Source organism: Maudiozyma barnettii (assembly GCF_903064755.1).
Source record: "Maudiozyma barnettii strain CLIB 1767 genome assembly, contig: KABA2_09, whole genome shotgun sequence".
Taxonomy (NCBI): Eukaryota; Fungi; Ascomycota; class Saccharomycetes; order Saccharomycetales; family Saccharomycetaceae; genus Maudiozyma; species Maudiozyma barnettii.
Genome location: NW_024545246.1, coordinates 502,498 through 520,616, shown reverse-complemented (window position 1 = coordinate 520,616; position 18,119 = coordinate 502,498). Strand labels below are relative to the sequence as shown.

Here is an 18,119-nt window from a genome sequence, read left to right as displayed (position 1 = left end):
TAACAAGCAGTTAGGCACCGGTTATCCAAAGTTAACAATACTGACATAGGCTAGTTGTGCCTCCACCAAAGTGGAGCGAGCCTAATGCTCCACAAGAATACCTATATTACTACCTAATTCGTGGTACTATACGCTTGCTGCTCGTGATTGGTATAAACCCTCTGTTCTGGAAGATAGTTTCTCTAACTCTCTTAGGCAGCATCCGTCTGTGAGCCAAATTCTGTCTTACGGCCGAGACAAAATGTCTTTTCCCAATTAAGCAAAATTTCTGTCTGTGGCAGACGGAGCAGAGGACCGAAGACAGACGCCCAAGGTCCAATCCGCGCTGGAGACAATAAAAGGGTCTATAGCTACATAAGGACATTGGGAGTCAAAATGTCAGAAATGTCTTCTAAATTGTCTATTGACAGAATAACTTGGTTCTGAATTGGTCAAATTCTTGGCGATATTTTATATATAAAAGGGATGGAAATATATATTGTTCAGATATATTTTGAATCATCAAGGCAGGAAACCAAAAAAAAGCAACGGAACAAAGTTAGATGTCTGAAAAGAACGAACATATCCAATCGGACGAGTCTACTGATTCCGAAAAGGATCTTATTATAGTTAATAATGATGCTACAAAGGTAATATCATCAGGGTCAACTTCTCAGGAGAATGGATTGTCAGATATTGATTCGGACAATGCCTCTTATCAACTTTTCTCTTCTAGAGATGCAGATGTCACATTTGCCTTTATGGAAAAATATGATAAGGAAGTACCTTTAATTACACCGAAACAAGAGAAACATTTAAGAAAGAAAGTTGCTTGGATCGTTGTGACCTTGACAGGTACAATTGATTTTTTACTTTATTCGGATAAAGCTACTTTATCGTATGCATCAATTTTTGAACTTTGGAAAGATACCCATTTGACACAAAATAGATATAATGATGCAAACACCTTGTTTTATGTCGGTTATATCATAGGTCTTCTCAATTTGTTCTGGGTTCAAAAGTTCCCTATAAGGAGAGTCATGGCATTCATGTGTACTACCTGGACCATCATTATCTTCTTACACTGTACTGCTTATAATTACCAAGGGATATATGCGCTAAGGTTTTTCCTTGGGTTTGTCGAAGCAATTGCAGTACCAACATTAAATATTACCATGAATCAATTCTTGACACCAAATGAAAAGAACGCATACGCCCCATTGTTTTATAGTAGTTGTATCGGTTGTGGGGTTTTTGTCTCTTTGATTGCTTATGGGATATTACATGCTCATTCTACTGTACATACCTGGAAATTATTTATGATAATCATTGGAGGGATGACATTACTGACAACTTTGGTGGTATATTATATTTATCCAAGTAATCCAACTGATGCAAAATTTTTAAATCATAAGGAAAGAGTTTGGGTCATAAGAAGAATACAAAAAGCATCAAATTCTTCAATTGAACAAAAGAGAATTAAGAAATATCAAGTAATCGAGACTCTAAAGGATCCTATATCATGGTTGTTTTGTGCTTTCTTCTTATTACAACAACTGGCAAACAATCTAACTTACATGCAAAACATTTTGTTTGAGAATATTGGTCAAATTTCCAACTTAGACACCACTATTGTTTCAATTGCCTCAGGTGGGTTTGCCTCTGTGTGTGCTTTAATTGCCACTGTCTTTCTTCTCTACCACAAAAACTTCACTGCTTTTTCTGTTGTATTCTGGAGTCTCCCATCATTTGCTGCTTGTATTGCAATGGTATCAATCCCTTGGGGTAATAATATTGCCTTGCTAGCTATGTTATGTTTGGCCTCACCTATATTCGGTATCCCATGGATTTTAATGTTTAGTTGGTCTATTACAAGTTGTGCTGGGTATACAAAGAGAATCACGAGAAATGGGATGGTTATGTTTTGGTACTGCATTGCAAACATCATTTCTCCTCAATTATGGCAAGGTCGTGATGCCCCTCGATTTGTTCCTGCTTGGATTGTTCAAATAGTTTTATCTTTCTTCTTAGCACCTTCGTTGGCATTGGTTATTTGGTACATTTTAAGACGTAGAAACATTGAAAGATTACGTAAACTAGAGAAAAATGGAAAAAATGCTAAAGGTTATATCGAAGTTGATGGTGAGAACATCGCTGTTGATGGGGCTCAATTGGATTTGACCGATCTTGAAAATGATCAATTTATATACCCATTATAGACTCTCCTAAAAACCTAAAAAAAATTTAATGTAAATATCCTTAAATAAAATTAAATATTTTCTTCATTCTTATTTTACTAAGTCCTATATTTTTACAGAAGTTGGAGACCTTTCCAGACATTCTTTAAAAGGTACTTCACTGTATTCTTCAATTTGGTCATAAGATACAACATCTTCCAAACTTTTATTTCTTAAAAAGAATGATGCTATAAGTAGGTGACAAAGTAAAACCAACCCAACAATGATCAGCAACCTCCATACGAACCGATACACTAAAATAACTCTCTCTCTCCGAAGACCTCCATTTATATAGTTTTATAAACTTGGAAGGGCTTTAAAATACAAGTGTTGCCACATTTTGGGTCGTTTCAGAGGATATTTTAACTGACCTGATGAAATGTTAGTTCAACTTTTACCTGAAAAAGTTGAGGCGAATATATTACCAACATGATTCAACTCCAATGTCAGAGATGTGACTATAACTATCAATAATGGTCTCCACGTACCTCTATGCTGAACAACTTTTCAATGCATCAATGGAAAAGCTGCTTATTTCGATTCCCAAATAATGTACAACGGAATTACTAGGACTCACCCTAAAAACTCACCATTTGTTATGGCTAAATAATTTATATGCAGAACACAACATGACATAGGGACTACTGAAAGAATAAATATAAATATCCAACTACCGATTCCAGACTGCTGACGATCATTACTTGCTCCAGCAATATTATTTCCAAATCCTGTAAAAATAACGTTTAGTAATATATGTTAGGTTCCCGCATCACCCCTAAAGTTGATGTTTGAAAAATCTACCACATATACTTCGTAAATTAAAATAATACTTGTGTAACTTATTGCATATATACAGGATCCAATAGAATAACTAAGATTGTTATAAGATTTACTTCGAATAATTGTTCTAAAAACATAAAAAATCGTAACTACCACTAAAATTATTGGTCCACAGAATATATCTGCTGCTCTTGCAAATCCAATCTGACAGGCTGGTGACAAAACTTGTTTGATACAAATTACAGTAGCTAACGTTCGATAAGTGTTTCGAACTAAGTTGTTTAGACCATACACTGGAACTGAAGAAGAGCAACGTAAAAATGATCGAATTTTTCACTGAACTTGAGTAAGACTTGGCATAAATTTCAGAATTATATACATCAGTATATTTTGCTGCTCTATTACCCTGGGTTTTTGAAAAGCGTTTAGTTTAGTTGAAACTCTGTAACTTTTACAGTTGGAATTTATACCTTCGATGATTACCTTTTTTTTTGAGTTTCGAAACCTTTGGACTTGAGACTATCGAACTTGTTTATACATATATGTTTGTCGTTGTTACATTACATCTCTTAAGTTAGGGTTTACCAAAAGAACCTATTTTTCAATAATTTTCAGTCCATTTAGTCAATTGGGATACCATTCGACTTGATGGCGACATTTGAATTTTATTGGAACTACGATTAACTTATTTATCAAAATTTATTTGTCGTTATGTCTGTCTGTATGCATATTAGGAAGAGGCGTTTTCACGCTCAATCTTTTAATTGCACTTATGCTGAGGAAGACAAATTCGAGCCGAGATTCTACTACTACCAGAGGTAACCAGTATTCTGACAATCAAGTTTCCAATCTCTGTTTCTCTTCTGTATATGTCATTACCTTTACAATAATTTCAAATTAATGGCACCTTTTGCCCAGATTAGTACTCGACAGTTATCCTTATTAACTTTCATTTTTTTTTTGTATTACTTTAATTATTTAATGAATAGTCTTATGTAACATATACAGGATGAACCAATGTCATCAAGTATTGTATATACTGTTCATTGGAGGTTAGACATGCACAAATACAGTCATATGAATGGAACTGGGCATCTTCTGTGTCAGGACATGAATGACATTTGCATGTGCAATTTATGTCATAATTCAAAGTATCGGGCATATTTTCATTCCAAACATGTAATATTTTGATCTCTTCCGATCGTTTACCTTTGAAAAATTTCATATTTAGGACTGGTAAGTACTCAAAATTTGGAGTTATTGGTGTCGCTAACTTCTTTTGGTGAACAAATAATCTTACTTGAATATTTTTAAACTGTATTCCAAATTTTACCTGATGTAATTTTTTCTTTACTTGCATAAGTCTATTGTTTATTTTATTTTAATTTGCTTTTAATTACATATATAAACATACATATATACATATATACATATATATATAAAGTTAATTACGATTTAATTTTAACTTTTTTATTCGCAAATATTGCACTACCTTTTATCTTTTTTTGCAAAGAAGTAGTTTAGGAGTTGTGACGTTTTTTTTTTTAAATAAATTTTCTATTGTTTTTCGTTATATTTATATATTTATATATACATTTTTTTATAAAATTTCTTAATTTTTTTTTTAAGTGTTGTTGTTAGGATTACTCAACTTATTGCGTTAACGATCTGAATGTAGAGCTAATCAATTCTTTTAATTCTTTGTAACTGATAATTATACATGTCATTTCATCTGGTGTAGCCAGCACCAACTTTTCAGAGACACCTGCATCCAATTTGTTCAAGCATCTTAGAACATGTGTCAAATCCATCATGGACTTCCCTTGCGAATCTACTTGATGGAAAACAAAATCATAGAACAAGATGATTGGAAATTTATCACCAGATTCTGACCAATTGATGTCAATACGAGATTCTACTCTACCGAAAATAAAGTTCAATTTACACATCAATCTAAAGAGTCTACTATTTTCTAATTCTCTTGCTAGAATACTCTCTGTTTTTTCTGCATATGTTGTAAGGGCTTCAACCACTAGATATACTTTGTCCACAAACATAGTACTCAATTCTTGAATATCTTTACTTAAAATTTCTTTAGATAGTAAATATCTTATAACTCCTTTGAATTGATCATCTATATTCAATTTATCAATTTCGTCGTCAGTCTCAGTATGATCAGTTTCGGTTTGAATACTAGATGCTAACTTAAACATCAATTCACCAAGACGAACAAAATCCTGCTGTTGTTTAACTTTCGTCATCTCAAAACTAAATTCTTCCTTGTATACCAAAGGTTCAACTTCATTACAACTTGAAATCTTAATTCTACCTGGATTCCCAGTAACCAGAATTTTCTCCCAATCCAAATTATATACAGCCAAATTTTTTGAATGGACAGTTTTGATTGCGTTACATAATTGAATCAAATATACCCATAGACAATCTTGAGTAATTGGTACTAATGGGAAATTAACAAAATGTGTTTCATATAGTGATACAGCTCTTGGATAGTAATCATAAACGAAACATAATGATGAATCACCAAATGCAGTCGTTAAGAAACAGTCATGTAATTGAACGATATTTGAACAATTTAAAGAGTTCCATTTTTTGAAAGTTATAGAGATTTGTGGTGGTTCAACAATATCGGTAATACCATGTACCCTTCTCAATACATATATGTGACCATCAGTGTTTGAAAATACTTTATACAGAGAATTTTTATGACCATTATATCTATCTTTCTCTGAAGATTTTTGATGGAAATCCAATGGAACCAAACCATAATAATCCTGTACTACATCTGGCAATGCTCCACCAGGTGGAAAATTCTGTAAGGCAGCCAAGTTTTTTTTCACTAATTCTTCTCTAATATTATTTGGTATAAACAACATTTCTGGAGTTCTTTCATTTGGTTTCAAAGGTAATTGTAAATGAGGTGGTGGATCTGGTGCATATAGATGATATTGTAATATACTATGAGGCGGAGGATATATCGACGGATATCGAGGTGGCGGTGGCGCAAACATAGGTGGACCTGCAATAGAAGCAGCACCGATAGGGATTGTTCCTGATAAAGGTTGTGGCGGAGGTATACTTTGTCCCATAATATTATTCGTCGTAGGCCCATCTATCGGTATAGCCCGCTGTAGTTGCTGCTGCTGTTGTTGCGATGCTGGTTGACTGCCATTAGCAGCTGCATTATTTAGATTCAATGAGGTCATCAATACAGGATCTATTTGATCCATAGGGTTTCCTCTAGTCGATGTAGGTGTAAACGACTCCGATGTATAGGCGTCAAAACTAGGTGTAAACGGAGCGTTTTTTGCAATATCGATATTCAATTTAGGTGACGTAGTACTCTCTACTGAATCATGTTGTAATTGTGGAGCGGTCCCCATTGGTGTAAAACTTTCGGAATTCTTTGCATTGAACTTAAGACCTACGGGAAACTGAGGAGAGGTACTATTTTTTTTGGACAGACTACTCAGAGACAGCAATGATGGGATCATTGCACCATTTAATTGAACTGTATTTGGATGCGACTGTACGTCACTGTGCACGTCAGCGCTAGATCCAGCTGTATTAGTTGTTGTACTTGTCACGGTCGTAGTACTTGGCTCGGTTAACGGGTCATTATCATGTTTGAATGGACAGCCTTCTTTTTGTTTCTTACAGTACCCATATATGATGATATTCCTGCAGGGTACGTCTTTAGCCCAATCAGGGTTGAACTTCTCCATCCTCTAGGCAGCAGCGGCAGCAGCAATATAACTTCGAATCTTACCAAAACAAAAGAGTAGGCGGAAACAGATACAGTTGAGTGACTAGAGCTAGCAACAGATCAAAATGTGAGTTAATATATATATATATATTCCTATCTACAAGGTCAAACCTTTTGAAACCTTTGGACCTTGAAGTTCTTATCTCCCCTTGAGGAGCTCTTTACGTGATTTTTTAACGTTTTTTTTCGCTGTCTCTTTTTTGGGCGTTACCCGAACAGTAAACCGTGTAAAGCGATGTAGTTTCTAAAAATCACGTGATGCAATGCAACGCCGGGTAACGTTAAGTGTATCAATGGGAACTACATCTAATCAATGAGAGTATCTCTACATGACAAGTTATCCTTTGAGATGAATGTTCTATATAGCTTTTATTCTTCTGATCATGGATCGATCTTTCTAGAAAAAATACCCTCGAGAAAGGTCCTTTATACTTTCATTTCTTGACATAGCATGGTCTGCTTTCCTCCTAGTGACAGGATTGCACACTTCTATAAATGAATATATGTATATATATATAAATATCGGAATTCCGAATTGTTAATAAGTTATGTATAATGCATTTCTCTATATAACTACAGTAGGTAGCCCGTAAGGTTGTTGTATTACTAGGTAGCCGTTGATATATGCATTTATTAACTTGGGGCAACCCATATCGGTACTAAAAGTCAGATATGCGTTGTCAGATCGGTGTGATGAGGATGAGGTGATACGAATGTTTCTGGGGGCTCGTTCAACATCCACGTGACGCAGACTCGCCTTTTCTCTTTTAACTGCATAATCTCTTTTTATTCTTCTTGTTTTTTCGTTTCTTATTCTGGTAAGAGAAGTGTGGACCTGATCACTCCGTAAATCAAGCTTATATAACGAGAGATGAATTAATCAGATTACAAAAGAATGTTCAAAGCGGGATAAAGTTTTGAAAGAGGGGTGAATCTATTTGGAATATCAATTACAAGGCCAGAATTAAAATTAGAATACACAACAAAACAACATGGTTGGTAAAGTTATTATTGTCACAGGTGTCTCCAGAGGTATCGGTAGATCCATTGTGGAAACCATTTTAAAGTTGGCTCCAAAGACCGTTGTGTACGGTATTGCTAGATCTGAGGCTCCTTTGAAAGAATTGAAAGCTACGTATGGAGACAACTTCTTCTACGTTGTTGGTGATATCACCGATGAATCAAAGTTGCAACAATTGACAAACGATGCCATTACCCGTCACGGTAAGATTGATTCTGTTGTGGCTAACGCCGGTGTCTTAGAACCAGTGGCCCGTATTCACGACGCTAACATCTCTAATTGGAGGAAACTTTACGACATTAACTTCTTCAGTATCGTCTCATTGGTGAAGACTACTTTACCATACGTATCGAAGACCAATGGTAACTATGTGTTCGTTTCATCTGATGCTAGTACCATGTATTTCAGTAACTGGGGTGCTTATGGTTCAAGTAAAGCTGCTTTGAACCATTTGGCCTTGACTATTGCTAATGAGGAAAAAACTGTCAAATGTTTGTCTGTAGCCCCAGGTATTGTCGATACATCCATGCAAGTCAATATTAGAGAAAATGTTGGTGCTAACATGTCCAAAGAACATCATGAAATGTTTAAGGACTTAAAAGCCTCCAACAAACTATTGGACTCTAACATTCCAGCCACTGTTTACTCCAAGTTGGCCCTAAATGGTATCCCAGAAGCTATCAACGGTACATATATCAGTTTTGATGCTCCAGAATTAAAGGACTACCAAATTTAATAAAAAGTTATTTTAAACATGTATATACATACATAAATATATATATAGTACAATCTATAAATAAAAAAGAAAGAACCACGGTATCTTCGCAGAATTTAGATATATTATAATCGTTTCTCAATGACAGTTTCAACTTCTGCGTACACTTCATTTACAGGTTTATCACAAACAATTTTTACAACTTTATCTTGCTTGGAAAAATATTCAACGACTGGCATACTTGTTTCTTCGAAGGTCCTGAACCGTTTCTTAATGGATTCAGCATTATCATCATCACGACCACTGGTCTTGCCACGTTCTAATAGTCTCTCAAGCATCACTGGTTCGGGACAGTCAAAGAATAGAACAAATCGCGATGGAACAATAACCTCTTCAAATGTTATGGCTTGATCCATCTTACGTGGAAACCCATCGATCAAAAAATTGTGTCTACCCTCGGCGTAATTCTCCTTGATGGCAGTGTTTAATAACTGGATGGTAATCTCTTGTGGCACGATTAGACCCTCGGTTATATAATGTTTGATCAAGGCACCAACTTCGGAACCTTCACGGCCTTGTTCAGCTCTTAATAAATCACCGGCTGACAAATGAACAAAATCATGTTCTGCTACTAACTTGGCACATTGGGTACCTTTACCGGCACCGGGACCTCCAAGCACAAAGATCACCTTGACTTGTTCTGTAGTAAATTCTGGAGTATGAGACATTTCTGTGCGTTCTTCTGCTTCAATAAACTCTTGGGGTTCGTCCTTGTGATAGAGAAATGAGGCTATGGTCGTGACGATGGCTAATGATGCAACTAAAAGAAGACTCTTACCACTATTGCGAGGGGTTGTTGCTGAAGGGGGTTCGGTTCTTATGGGTTTCGATGGTTCGTGGAATTTCTTCTTCTGTAAAATTTTCACTTTCGCATGAATTCCTCGAGACGTCAAAGGTCGAAATAGTGACGGAACCCTTAGGGCATGGCGAGTCGATGAACGTGAAAGGACAGCACACGATAAGGTTCTAACGATATAACTCATCTTACTAAGATATAAAGAAGCAGTTTCTTTACTATAATGTATTGCTTCTATTTTGTTGCTTGTCTTTCTACTAAGACGAGCGAGTTGTCTATATCTTTTATACTAAAAAAAGGCATTCTAACTAATTTTTAAAGAAACTGAAAAGAGAAGTTGGTAAAGGCACCTGGACAATTTGATTGGATAAGAACAAGAATGGATGACGATCAATTACTGGATTTCCTTTTGAAGGACCCAGTGATACCTGTTGAAGATATCGAGGATGGGAAAACCAGTGAAGAGGAGATAGCTCCAGAAAAGAAGGAAAAAGCTCGTAGGATGAACGAAAAGAGAGCAAAGGCTCACAATAAACATCTGGTTGAAGAGAAGATAAAACGTCATCAGGAAATAGAGACCATGCAGGATTTGCTCGCTGGGCTTGATGAGTTGATCTTGGAAGATGAAGATAACCGCTATGAAGGTGAAGGGACTGCGATTGTGATTACACCACCTCACACAAAGAAACAGAACAGACACAAAGAAAAGAAAAAGGGAAAACGTGAGAAAATAAAAGAAGACACTGTAAATGAGAAAGAACATCAAGATATATTACGACAATTAGAAAAGACACCCGAAGAGGCTAGGCGACCTAGTAAAGTATCAACTAAGTCTGAGAGACAGGCCAAGACTAGAAGCTATGAATTTGATATTGATAAGAAGAACCAGAAGAAGAAATCTCAATCTAAGAGATGGGCTGAAGAGAATTCTATTAAAGAACCTCAAGACAGATTACAAAGATTGAACAAAAAATTTGAAGAGGCAAGTCAACGTAGAAAAATATCAATCAAGTCTAAGAAACAGACCCAGGCTGCAAGTAACGAATTTGATGTTGACAATACCATCAAAAAAGTTACCGAGGTTCTTATGGATGAAGAACAAAACCATAAGAAGAAACACCGATATAGACAACGACGTTTGGACAAGAAAATTGAAGAGGCAAATCAACTTGGAAAAATATCAATTAAGCCTAAAAAACAAATGCTGGCTGAAGGTGATGAATTTGCAGATACGAAAAACCAGAAGAAGAAATCTCAATCTAAGAACTATGCCAAAGAGAATTCTGTTAATGACCATCAAGATAGACAGCAGCGTATAGATAGAAAACTTGACGAAGCACGCAGTCGTGGAAAAGTATCAATCAAGGCTAAAAACCATGACACTTCTGAAGCAAATACATCTGAAAAATCTAAGAAACGATACGAAAATAAGATAAAACGATCTCAACAAACCTCAGACACAAAAATACTCTCTATAGAATTTTAAATTCGTTTGACGTAACGATATTAGCCAATTATATATATCTATATATTGATATAACTTATATCATACTTCAAATCTCATTATGATGCTTGAAATATATATATCCTTATTCCTCATTCTAAATCCATGGTCTCATCTTCTTCTATATGGCTGGAGTTAGCTCGTGAAGTATTCTTTAAAATATCATTTCTACGACTTCGTTTAGATATCGTTCTACCTGAGTCCAGAAAAGGAATCGAGGGCCTCTTTTTAATATTCGCAGCTTGTTCCATTGTTGGAACACCATGTGAAGACATATCTGTTTTATCAATCTCATTTTGTATCTTGGAACTTACCACTAATGGATGATCGTCATCTATTGCCAAGACCACATTTAGTTCCAAAGCATGTAATAACAATTCTTGAGCAGCTGTATTTTTCGGTTTCAATGATAACGCTTTATGCAAATAAGATATAGCCTTCTCTAACTGTTTTATCTTCAAATATAAAAATCCTAATGTCAGGTAAATATCACCATCCTTTTCAGAATCCTCGAGAACATACTTAAAACATTTAATAGCTCTTTCATAATCACCCAGTTTTCTATAAGTATGAGCCAAATTCAGCTGGATCGATATTGTAGTTCTAGCTGTTGGATTCAATCCTGAGACTTGCTCCATGGCTCTATTCAAAAACTTTTTTGATTTTTCATATTCATCCTTTTTAAAATACAATACACCCATTTCATTCAATAACAATGGATCTAGAGAACATATGTCATAAGCCAACGTAAAATACTCTTCTGCAAGAGCAAAGTTATTTAGAGACATATATTGCATCCCCAGGAACATATTCGGCAAATGATTTCCAGGAAAGAACCTTGCGGCTGTAGAATATGCTGCAAGAGCTTGATCTTGTTCACCTTCAGCAGCAAATGTATGCACGAACCCCAACCATGCTGCCGCAAATGATGGATCCAAAATTAAACTCTTTGAATAAAATTTTCTGGCCTCACCAATCTTCTTCAATGACATATAGTATGTAGCGACAGAGTACCAAGTAATGGCATCCTTGGGGATTCGTTCAGCTAATTTATGTGACACCAAAAACAATTTGTTAGTGGCCCCAAGTTCTTGTAAACAAGCAATGTATGTTGGTAAGATTTTTGGATTTAACTCATCTTTAGCTAAATATTTTTCACAGTAATCGAGACATTCATTATATTTACAACTGCTGAAACAAAGTTCGACCTCACATCTAATCACATCCAAATTAGATTCCAACGTATATTCCTCACAAAGGATACGTTTCGATACCTCTATGCGATCTTTATTCATATAATTGGAACAAGCGATAGTGTAAAGTTGCTTGATCATTTGTTTATTATCATCCAGACTGGAAAAATCGAGACAATCCAACAACTCCCATTCTTCTTTGGGAGTTAACAGGTTTTTGTTGGTCAATTGTTGAAATGCTTCAAAATTCTTAACGTCGATAAGTACTGCCTCTTTATAACATTCTTTAGCTCTTGTAAAATTATTTTGAGCACTGTATATTTTACCTCTCAAAAAACATAACGAGGATTCAATCTTAATGCCACCATCACTTTGAAATTCATGGTTCTCATCTTCATCATCAACCAAGTCTACATTATTAGTACTAGCAAATGGATTGGTTTCGCCAATTATATCTAAAGCATCGTCATATTTTTGTAAGTTGAAAAGACATAACGTGATCAAATATCGACACATTATACTTGTTGAATCTAGATCATCTAATGATAATAAATCTATGACTCTTTTGTAAGCTCCCTTATAGTAATAAACTTGAGCTAACCAAAAGGCATCGTTAGGATCCTTAGTTATTGTGTATATCTTGTTTCCAACAAATTCTGCAGTATCATACATGTGCTGCATAAGAGCATCGTGCCTCCACAAACGCAATCTTTCCACTGATGACAAATCAGAAACATCTATTTCAGCCGTTGTGGCAGCCGTTGTGGTAGTAGTCAAAGTAGTAGTCAGTCGATCTCCTCCTTCCGTTGGTTGTTCGCTATGATCCATAACATCGTCAATGTTATTATTATTGTTATTACTTCTCGTGGTCGTGTTTCTATAGTCATTCTCTTGGATACTAACCTTCCTCACTGTCGAGGGCACTGCATAACCAAACATACTCCCATTCTTCAATCTGGTAGAGTCGTTATTGTTTTTAATCTGATGGTAAGGCGTGGCTAGCGAAGGAGGTGCAGGTGGATCTCTTGTTTTCAAACCTAAGGGGCTGCTCACAATAGCTTGAAAGTTGTCTATCCTACTGTGATTAATACTGCTGTTAGGTTGGGGATCCCCGTATTTATCATTAGTTTGGGTTCTGGTATGTATTTGTTGCGGCACCTGTTGTTGTTGTTGGGGTGGTAGTTGTGGTGCAACAGACTTGGAGTATCTATTCGTTATAAACGGCGAGATTGCTAATGTAGAATTGTGTTGGGAAGGTGTCCTTCCAGGTGACATACCATTCCTCATCCTGTGTCTATGTATCGTATTCTCTCTTTTGCTTTGTTTCCAGTAGTTCGAAAGTTCAAACCGGAATTGTTTTGATGATCGCTTTCATATATAACATGAAACAAGCAAACGTCACAAAAGGTTAGTAATAGACTTCTTGCTAATAGAGAAAAAAGAGAGTTATAAAGGGAAAGAAACATATATATTATACATAAGTAGTAATGGTTGTTGTTATCTTACTATTCAAGTTCTACACTGATTTTCTTGGCCTTCTTTTGCTTCTTGGAGCGCTTCTTCTTACCAAACATGGCCTTCTTTAGTTCCTCAGTGTCACTTTCTACCTCACTTTGGATTTCATCCATATCTGCCTTGTCTGAATCTCTCTTTCTCATGGTATCATATTTCTCAATAGATTCATCACAAAGAGCCAGACAGTTCAATCTTTCACCACAATCGTACACGGCAAGTTGTTCTTGCTTCTCTGGAGATACACCCCAAACGACAACCTTACCATCAGACCCAATCGAGACCAAATAAGTACCATGAACGTTTGTGTAGAAGTTAAAGTCCTTAACACGGTTAGTGTGACCTAACAAAGAGAACTCTGGAGCCAATGTAGAGACTAACTCTGTCTCGGCCAATAGTTTCTTACTATCGTAGAATTCAATGCTACCATCGTTTAAACCAACACATATATATTCAACGTCACCTAAGTGTACGGTTTCCATATGCATCAAGGTTTTTCTTTTCAAATCTATCTCATGACACACTTTTGCATCCTCAGTAGAATAAACCAATACTTTAGTCATCAAAGCAACTGCAAAATGTTGACCCTCTGCGCCTAACCACCTTACAAACTGACCATTTTGATTATAATTTCTTAACTTCAATACAGCTGCCTTCTTGACTGTCATCAAGTTCCATAGACGGATTGAATGATCATCACTAACACTAACAGCAATTCTATTAGATGGATGGATGGCTATGTCATTGATTCTACCGATATGTCCCTTCAAAGTACCAAAATTTTCCCAATCCTTGACTCTCCAAATAATAATCTTATGGTCATCTGAAGCAGACAATAACCATTTGTTACTACTTTTATTTTCACCTCTTGAAAACTTTAATGCTGTGATAGACCCTTGGTGAGCCAGTAATGTACCTAACTCTTTACGTTTCTGTAGATCGTAGATTCTGATATGTTCATCATTGGAACCTGACACCAAGTATCTCTTGGAGATATCCAGACATTTTACACTCAGGGAGTGAGCTTGGAAATGGAAGATCGGAGTGAACACTGGAGTCTCTAAAGTCAGATCTAGCGACAGACAAAGGATGTTATGTTCGTAGGAACCCACGACGATTCTAAACTGATTGTGAGCCATGGTTAAATAAATGTATAGTATCGAGTAACTGTTTGGTTCTATCCGGTTCAGTCTCAGAAAGTGGTTTCAGTTAGCGATGAGCTCATCGCAAAATAAAATTTTCTTAAATAAATCAAAGAATTTCAAGCTGAAAATTTTTCCATTTGAGAGCCACAAACAGAAAGTGATGATAAGAAGGTGGTAACAAGGGAAGGTTACAGGTGCAGTTAACGTTGTGCACACCCTCTTAAGAGTTGGTATTGATATGTTAGATAATAATTATTTGTTGATTCTGAATGATCTGACCTGTGGTGGTGATGTGAGGAGACCAACTTTTTATGTCGCCGGAATTAATGATGCATTGGAAAGAAGAAAATGAATATAAGGAACAGGCCCATCTTCTAAGTGTCATATGGGTTTGAAATCGATATTTCTTCTATTTCAAAACTCTAGACCTGTGCTGTCCTTTTTATCTTGAAAAGTGTTCAACAGGTCGCAAACGCTTATATATGAAACTGTATCTATATATGGGGCTCGAAATCTTGTAAACGACTAATGCCAAAAAGCAGTATATATAAATGCAAAAAGGGTTCGTTGTTCGTTGTTTTATGTAGATTATATATAGCTATAATAATGTTCTGTTTAATTAAGGTAAGTTAGCAAAAAATTTAAAATTTACAAGGACATTTCTGGTAAGACATGAGGTGTTTGGAATGTTTGGAATTGTTTACGTACCACTGCTTTCATACGTTCGTTACCTAGGATGACGTTACTTAATCCCATTCTCAAATATTTGGAGATCCGGTCACCCAGTGTTTGAATGAAATTATCGTCATGACCCAGAGTGTATAGTGTCATTGAACAAATTAGGATCACCATCAGTGGAATCCAGAAGAACAGTAACATACTATCATTCTGGAACTTAGTACGTTGCTGTAAGAAGAATTGCTGTACACCGTTACGAAGATCTTCAAGATCGTCACCTTCTTCCTCTGACTCTTCTTCATCAATATTAACACGTGTTTGATCATGTTGCAACATAGAGCCGGCTTTAGTGTTTAGATCCAATAAATTCTTGGGGAATAAATCCTCGTATTTAGGCAACAAATCGTTATTGTTTAGTTTAGTGACCATTCTGTTCCACAACGATGCAGTGTCATTATCTTCTTCTGTGTCTGTCAACACAGACTTGTCCTCACGAATATCTGATTCATTTTCATCATCTGCCATAGCATCATCCGAATCATCACTCATCGGGACAGTGATATTAGTTTGTGAGCTCAAATCTGTATATGATGAAACTGCTGATAATGATATTTGAGACGTCGTATCCTTTTCATTATCAATCATATTGTTCCATTTCAAATGATGATTGATCCAAAGCAAATTCTTGGCAGTCATACCATTGATAGTTGTTGCACATGGGTCACAATGACAACCCTCGTATAACATCTCAATGGTTTTGTAATCACCTGCCACACATGCAAGATGTAATGGTGTGAATCCAAATAGATCAGGGCTCTCTACATGTGCACCATAATTGATCAATGTCCGCAACAAAGAATGGTAAGATTTCAATGCAGCATGATGTAATAAAGTTCTCCCCTGAGGGTCACAAACCGAAAGGTTTAAGTTTTTACTACCGACTTTGAAAGATGTTAATACATTGACTATCAGAGATTCATCATCTGTGTACCCACCTGCGGAAGAGGACATAGGACTTGGCGTACTATGCGTACTACTGGTTCCAACAATCCTCTTAGCGATATTTCTAGCATCCTCCAATTTACCATTCATTTTCAACCCAACAATCTGTAATGCCAATTCAATCAATTGTCTATCAGTGTCATCGACGTAAGTGAAAATGGCATTCAAATTCACCGTCTGAGGAGATTGAGGTGGGAGCTGTAATGATGCCAATTGATGTGCATTGATCTGTGATACAGTACCAGGTTTGTCTTCTATTGTCACTACGACTTGTCCCGGCGTAGATGCAGGTGGTAAATAGGTGACCATTGTAGAATCATTCCAACATTGTGTAGACAGTGCAATATTTTCACCAAACTTAATCCGTTGACCCTGTTTGAAATTTTTACCTAATAATGTAATCTCTATACCGCCGTTTATGGGTCCCTGAGCAGGTATAATCCTTTGAATTGTTGGTGCATGAACCTCATCGTGAGGTGATGGTAATGCAGTTAGACTTGCAATTGCTTGTTGCCATGAACTTGTCGAGTCTTTACTTGTACGTGATCTTTTACTGGAGTCAATATTGCTATCCTCACTAAGGGAGGAAGGTGACGGGAACGGTACAGTTGTGAACGGAGATGATGATTCCAGTTCTGACGACAGGAATAGCTGGTTCGAGGTAAACATTTCGGCCAAGGAAGTTGATGTTGAGGCTGAATTTGTTGTGGATATTGAACCCGAGGTGGACCCGGCCTGTTTCTTATCCATAATCACAATAGGATGTGTCACTGTCCTTGCCATTACTTTGCCATCCTCAGAGTCTCTCACTACAAATAACAGTTTAAAACCTTCTTTTGATTTATTATGACGGGAATAGCACACAATTCTTGTAACAAGATCAAACTCCAGTGAATGACCTGTTCTAGTCATGTTCATCACTTGTCTATTCTTAAAGATGATCGCACGTCTATGTGGGTTATTGCACCATAACATATTATCACTCAGTCCCGATTTTCTCCTCGAGGCTCTCTTTAATTCTCTCTCAACGCATCGTTTACACACAGTTGTATCCGCATCGGATCCTGCACATAACAAATATGTCTCTAGATGCACTAGTTTGTGCTTCAAAGACGACGTAAACGTTTTTATATCGTCATTTGTCAAATATAGTTTCTCCTTAGCGATACAATCCGAAGGTAGATGCACTAGGGACTTGTGATCCAACGATGGATCTCCCGATAGTGTTAAGTGCAACTTCAACTGGTTCTCGACCCTCGAGACCTCTGGCAGACCTTGCACTGTTAAGTTAGAGTGTATATCAGTACTATCCAACACCAGGAACTGCGCTGGGTCAACATACTTTGTGTCGATGGGAAGCTTTCTTCCAAATTGTAATTCGTCTTGTGGCTCAAATTCTTCTTGCTCCTTCAGCAAACTTTGAAACAGGATATCGTTCACCATAGTCTCGATGTTCGAGCCCTCTAGCAATGCGTCACGGTTCATATCCTTTGATGTTTCCTCACTGGTACCTCCTTTTGTCCCAAAGCTCAGTTGCTCTCCTTCTTCCATATGTGCTGCTAGTCTGCTGTTCTCCTTATAGTGATGACTTCGAATTTCGATTTTTTGTTTGAAACTGAAACATTGTGTATTCGTCGAGCGCGATATCATGTCGGTAGCCCTTTGATATATAAGGAGAGACCTTCCACCCAGGTGGACCAACTGGGATCTTCG

At 36.6% G+C, this 18,119-nt stretch overlaps 8 protein-coding genes across 8 annotated transcripts; 3 read left to right on the top strand and 5 right to left on the bottom strand.

Moving 5' to 3' along the window:
* Positions 1 to 542: 542 nt before the first annotated feature.
* Positions 543 to 2,198, top strand: YCT1 (Yct1p; the record flags this gene model as incomplete). Its single annotated transcript, XM_041552386.1, has 1 exon — positions 543 to 2,198. One exon carries the CDS (start codon positions 543 to 545, stop codon positions 2,196 to 2,198), a length of 1,656 nt encoding a protein of 551 aa, XP_041408320.1.
* A 2,450-nt stretch (positions 2,199 to 4,648) lies between these two features.
* Positions 4,649 to 6,739, bottom strand: PAN3 (Pan3p; the record flags this gene model as incomplete). Its single annotated transcript, XM_041552385.1, has 1 exon — positions 4,649 to 6,739. The coding sequence occupies one exon, from the start codon at positions 6,737 to 6,739 to the stop codon at positions 4,649 to 4,651; it is 2,091 nt and encodes a 696-aa protein (XP_041408319.1).
* Positions 6,740 to 7,772: 1,033 nt separating this feature from the next.
* Positions 7,773 to 8,537, top strand: KABA2_09S05478 (SDR family oxidoreductase; the record flags this gene model as incomplete). The annotated part of the gene is made up of 1 exon (XM_041552384.1): positions 7,773 to 8,537. One exon carries the CDS (start codon positions 7,773 to 7,775, stop codon positions 8,535 to 8,537), a length of 765 nt encoding a protein of 254 aa, XP_041408318.1.
* Positions 8,538 to 8,641: 104 nt separating this feature from the next.
* URA6 (bifunctional uridylate/adenylate kinase) lies at positions 8,642 to 9,244 on the bottom strand (the record flags this gene model as incomplete). The annotated part of the gene is made up of 1 exon (XM_041552383.1): positions 8,642 to 9,244. One exon carries the CDS (start codon positions 9,242 to 9,244, stop codon positions 8,642 to 8,644), a length of 603 nt encoding a protein of 200 aa, XP_041408317.1.
* Positions 9,245 to 9,751: 507 nt separating this feature from the next.
* Positions 9,752 to 10,858, top strand: KABA2_09S05434 (uncharacterized protein; the record flags this gene model as incomplete). The annotated part of the gene is made up of 1 exon (XM_041552382.1): positions 9,752 to 10,858. One exon carries the CDS (start codon positions 9,752 to 9,754, stop codon positions 10,856 to 10,858), a length of 1,107 nt encoding a protein of 368 aa, XP_041408316.1.
* Positions 10,859 to 10,968: 110 nt separating this feature from the next.
* Positions 10,969 to 13,344, bottom strand: CDC16 (anaphase promoting complex subunit CDC16; the record flags this gene model as incomplete). The annotated part of the gene is made up of 1 exon (XM_041552381.1): positions 10,969 to 13,344. The coding sequence occupies one exon, from the start codon at positions 13,342 to 13,344 to the stop codon at positions 10,969 to 10,971; it is 2,376 nt and encodes a 791-aa protein (XP_041408315.1).
* A 230-nt stretch (positions 13,345 to 13,574) lies between these two features.
* MAK11 (Mak11p) lies at positions 13,575 to 14,720 on the bottom strand (the record flags this gene model as incomplete). The annotated part of the gene is made up of 1 exon (XM_041552380.1): positions 13,575 to 14,720. The coding sequence occupies one exon, from the start codon at positions 14,718 to 14,720 to the stop codon at positions 13,575 to 13,577; it is 1,146 nt and encodes a 381-aa protein (XP_041408314.1).
* Positions 14,721 to 15,374: 654 nt separating this feature from the next.
* Positions 15,375 to 18,056, bottom strand: SPT23 (Spt23p; the record flags this gene model as incomplete). The annotated part of the gene is made up of 1 exon (XM_041552379.1): positions 15,375 to 18,056. The coding sequence occupies one exon, from the start codon at positions 18,054 to 18,056 to the stop codon at positions 15,375 to 15,377; it is 2,682 nt and encodes an 893-aa protein (XP_041408313.1).
* Positions 18,057 to 18,119: the final 63 nt, after the last annotated feature.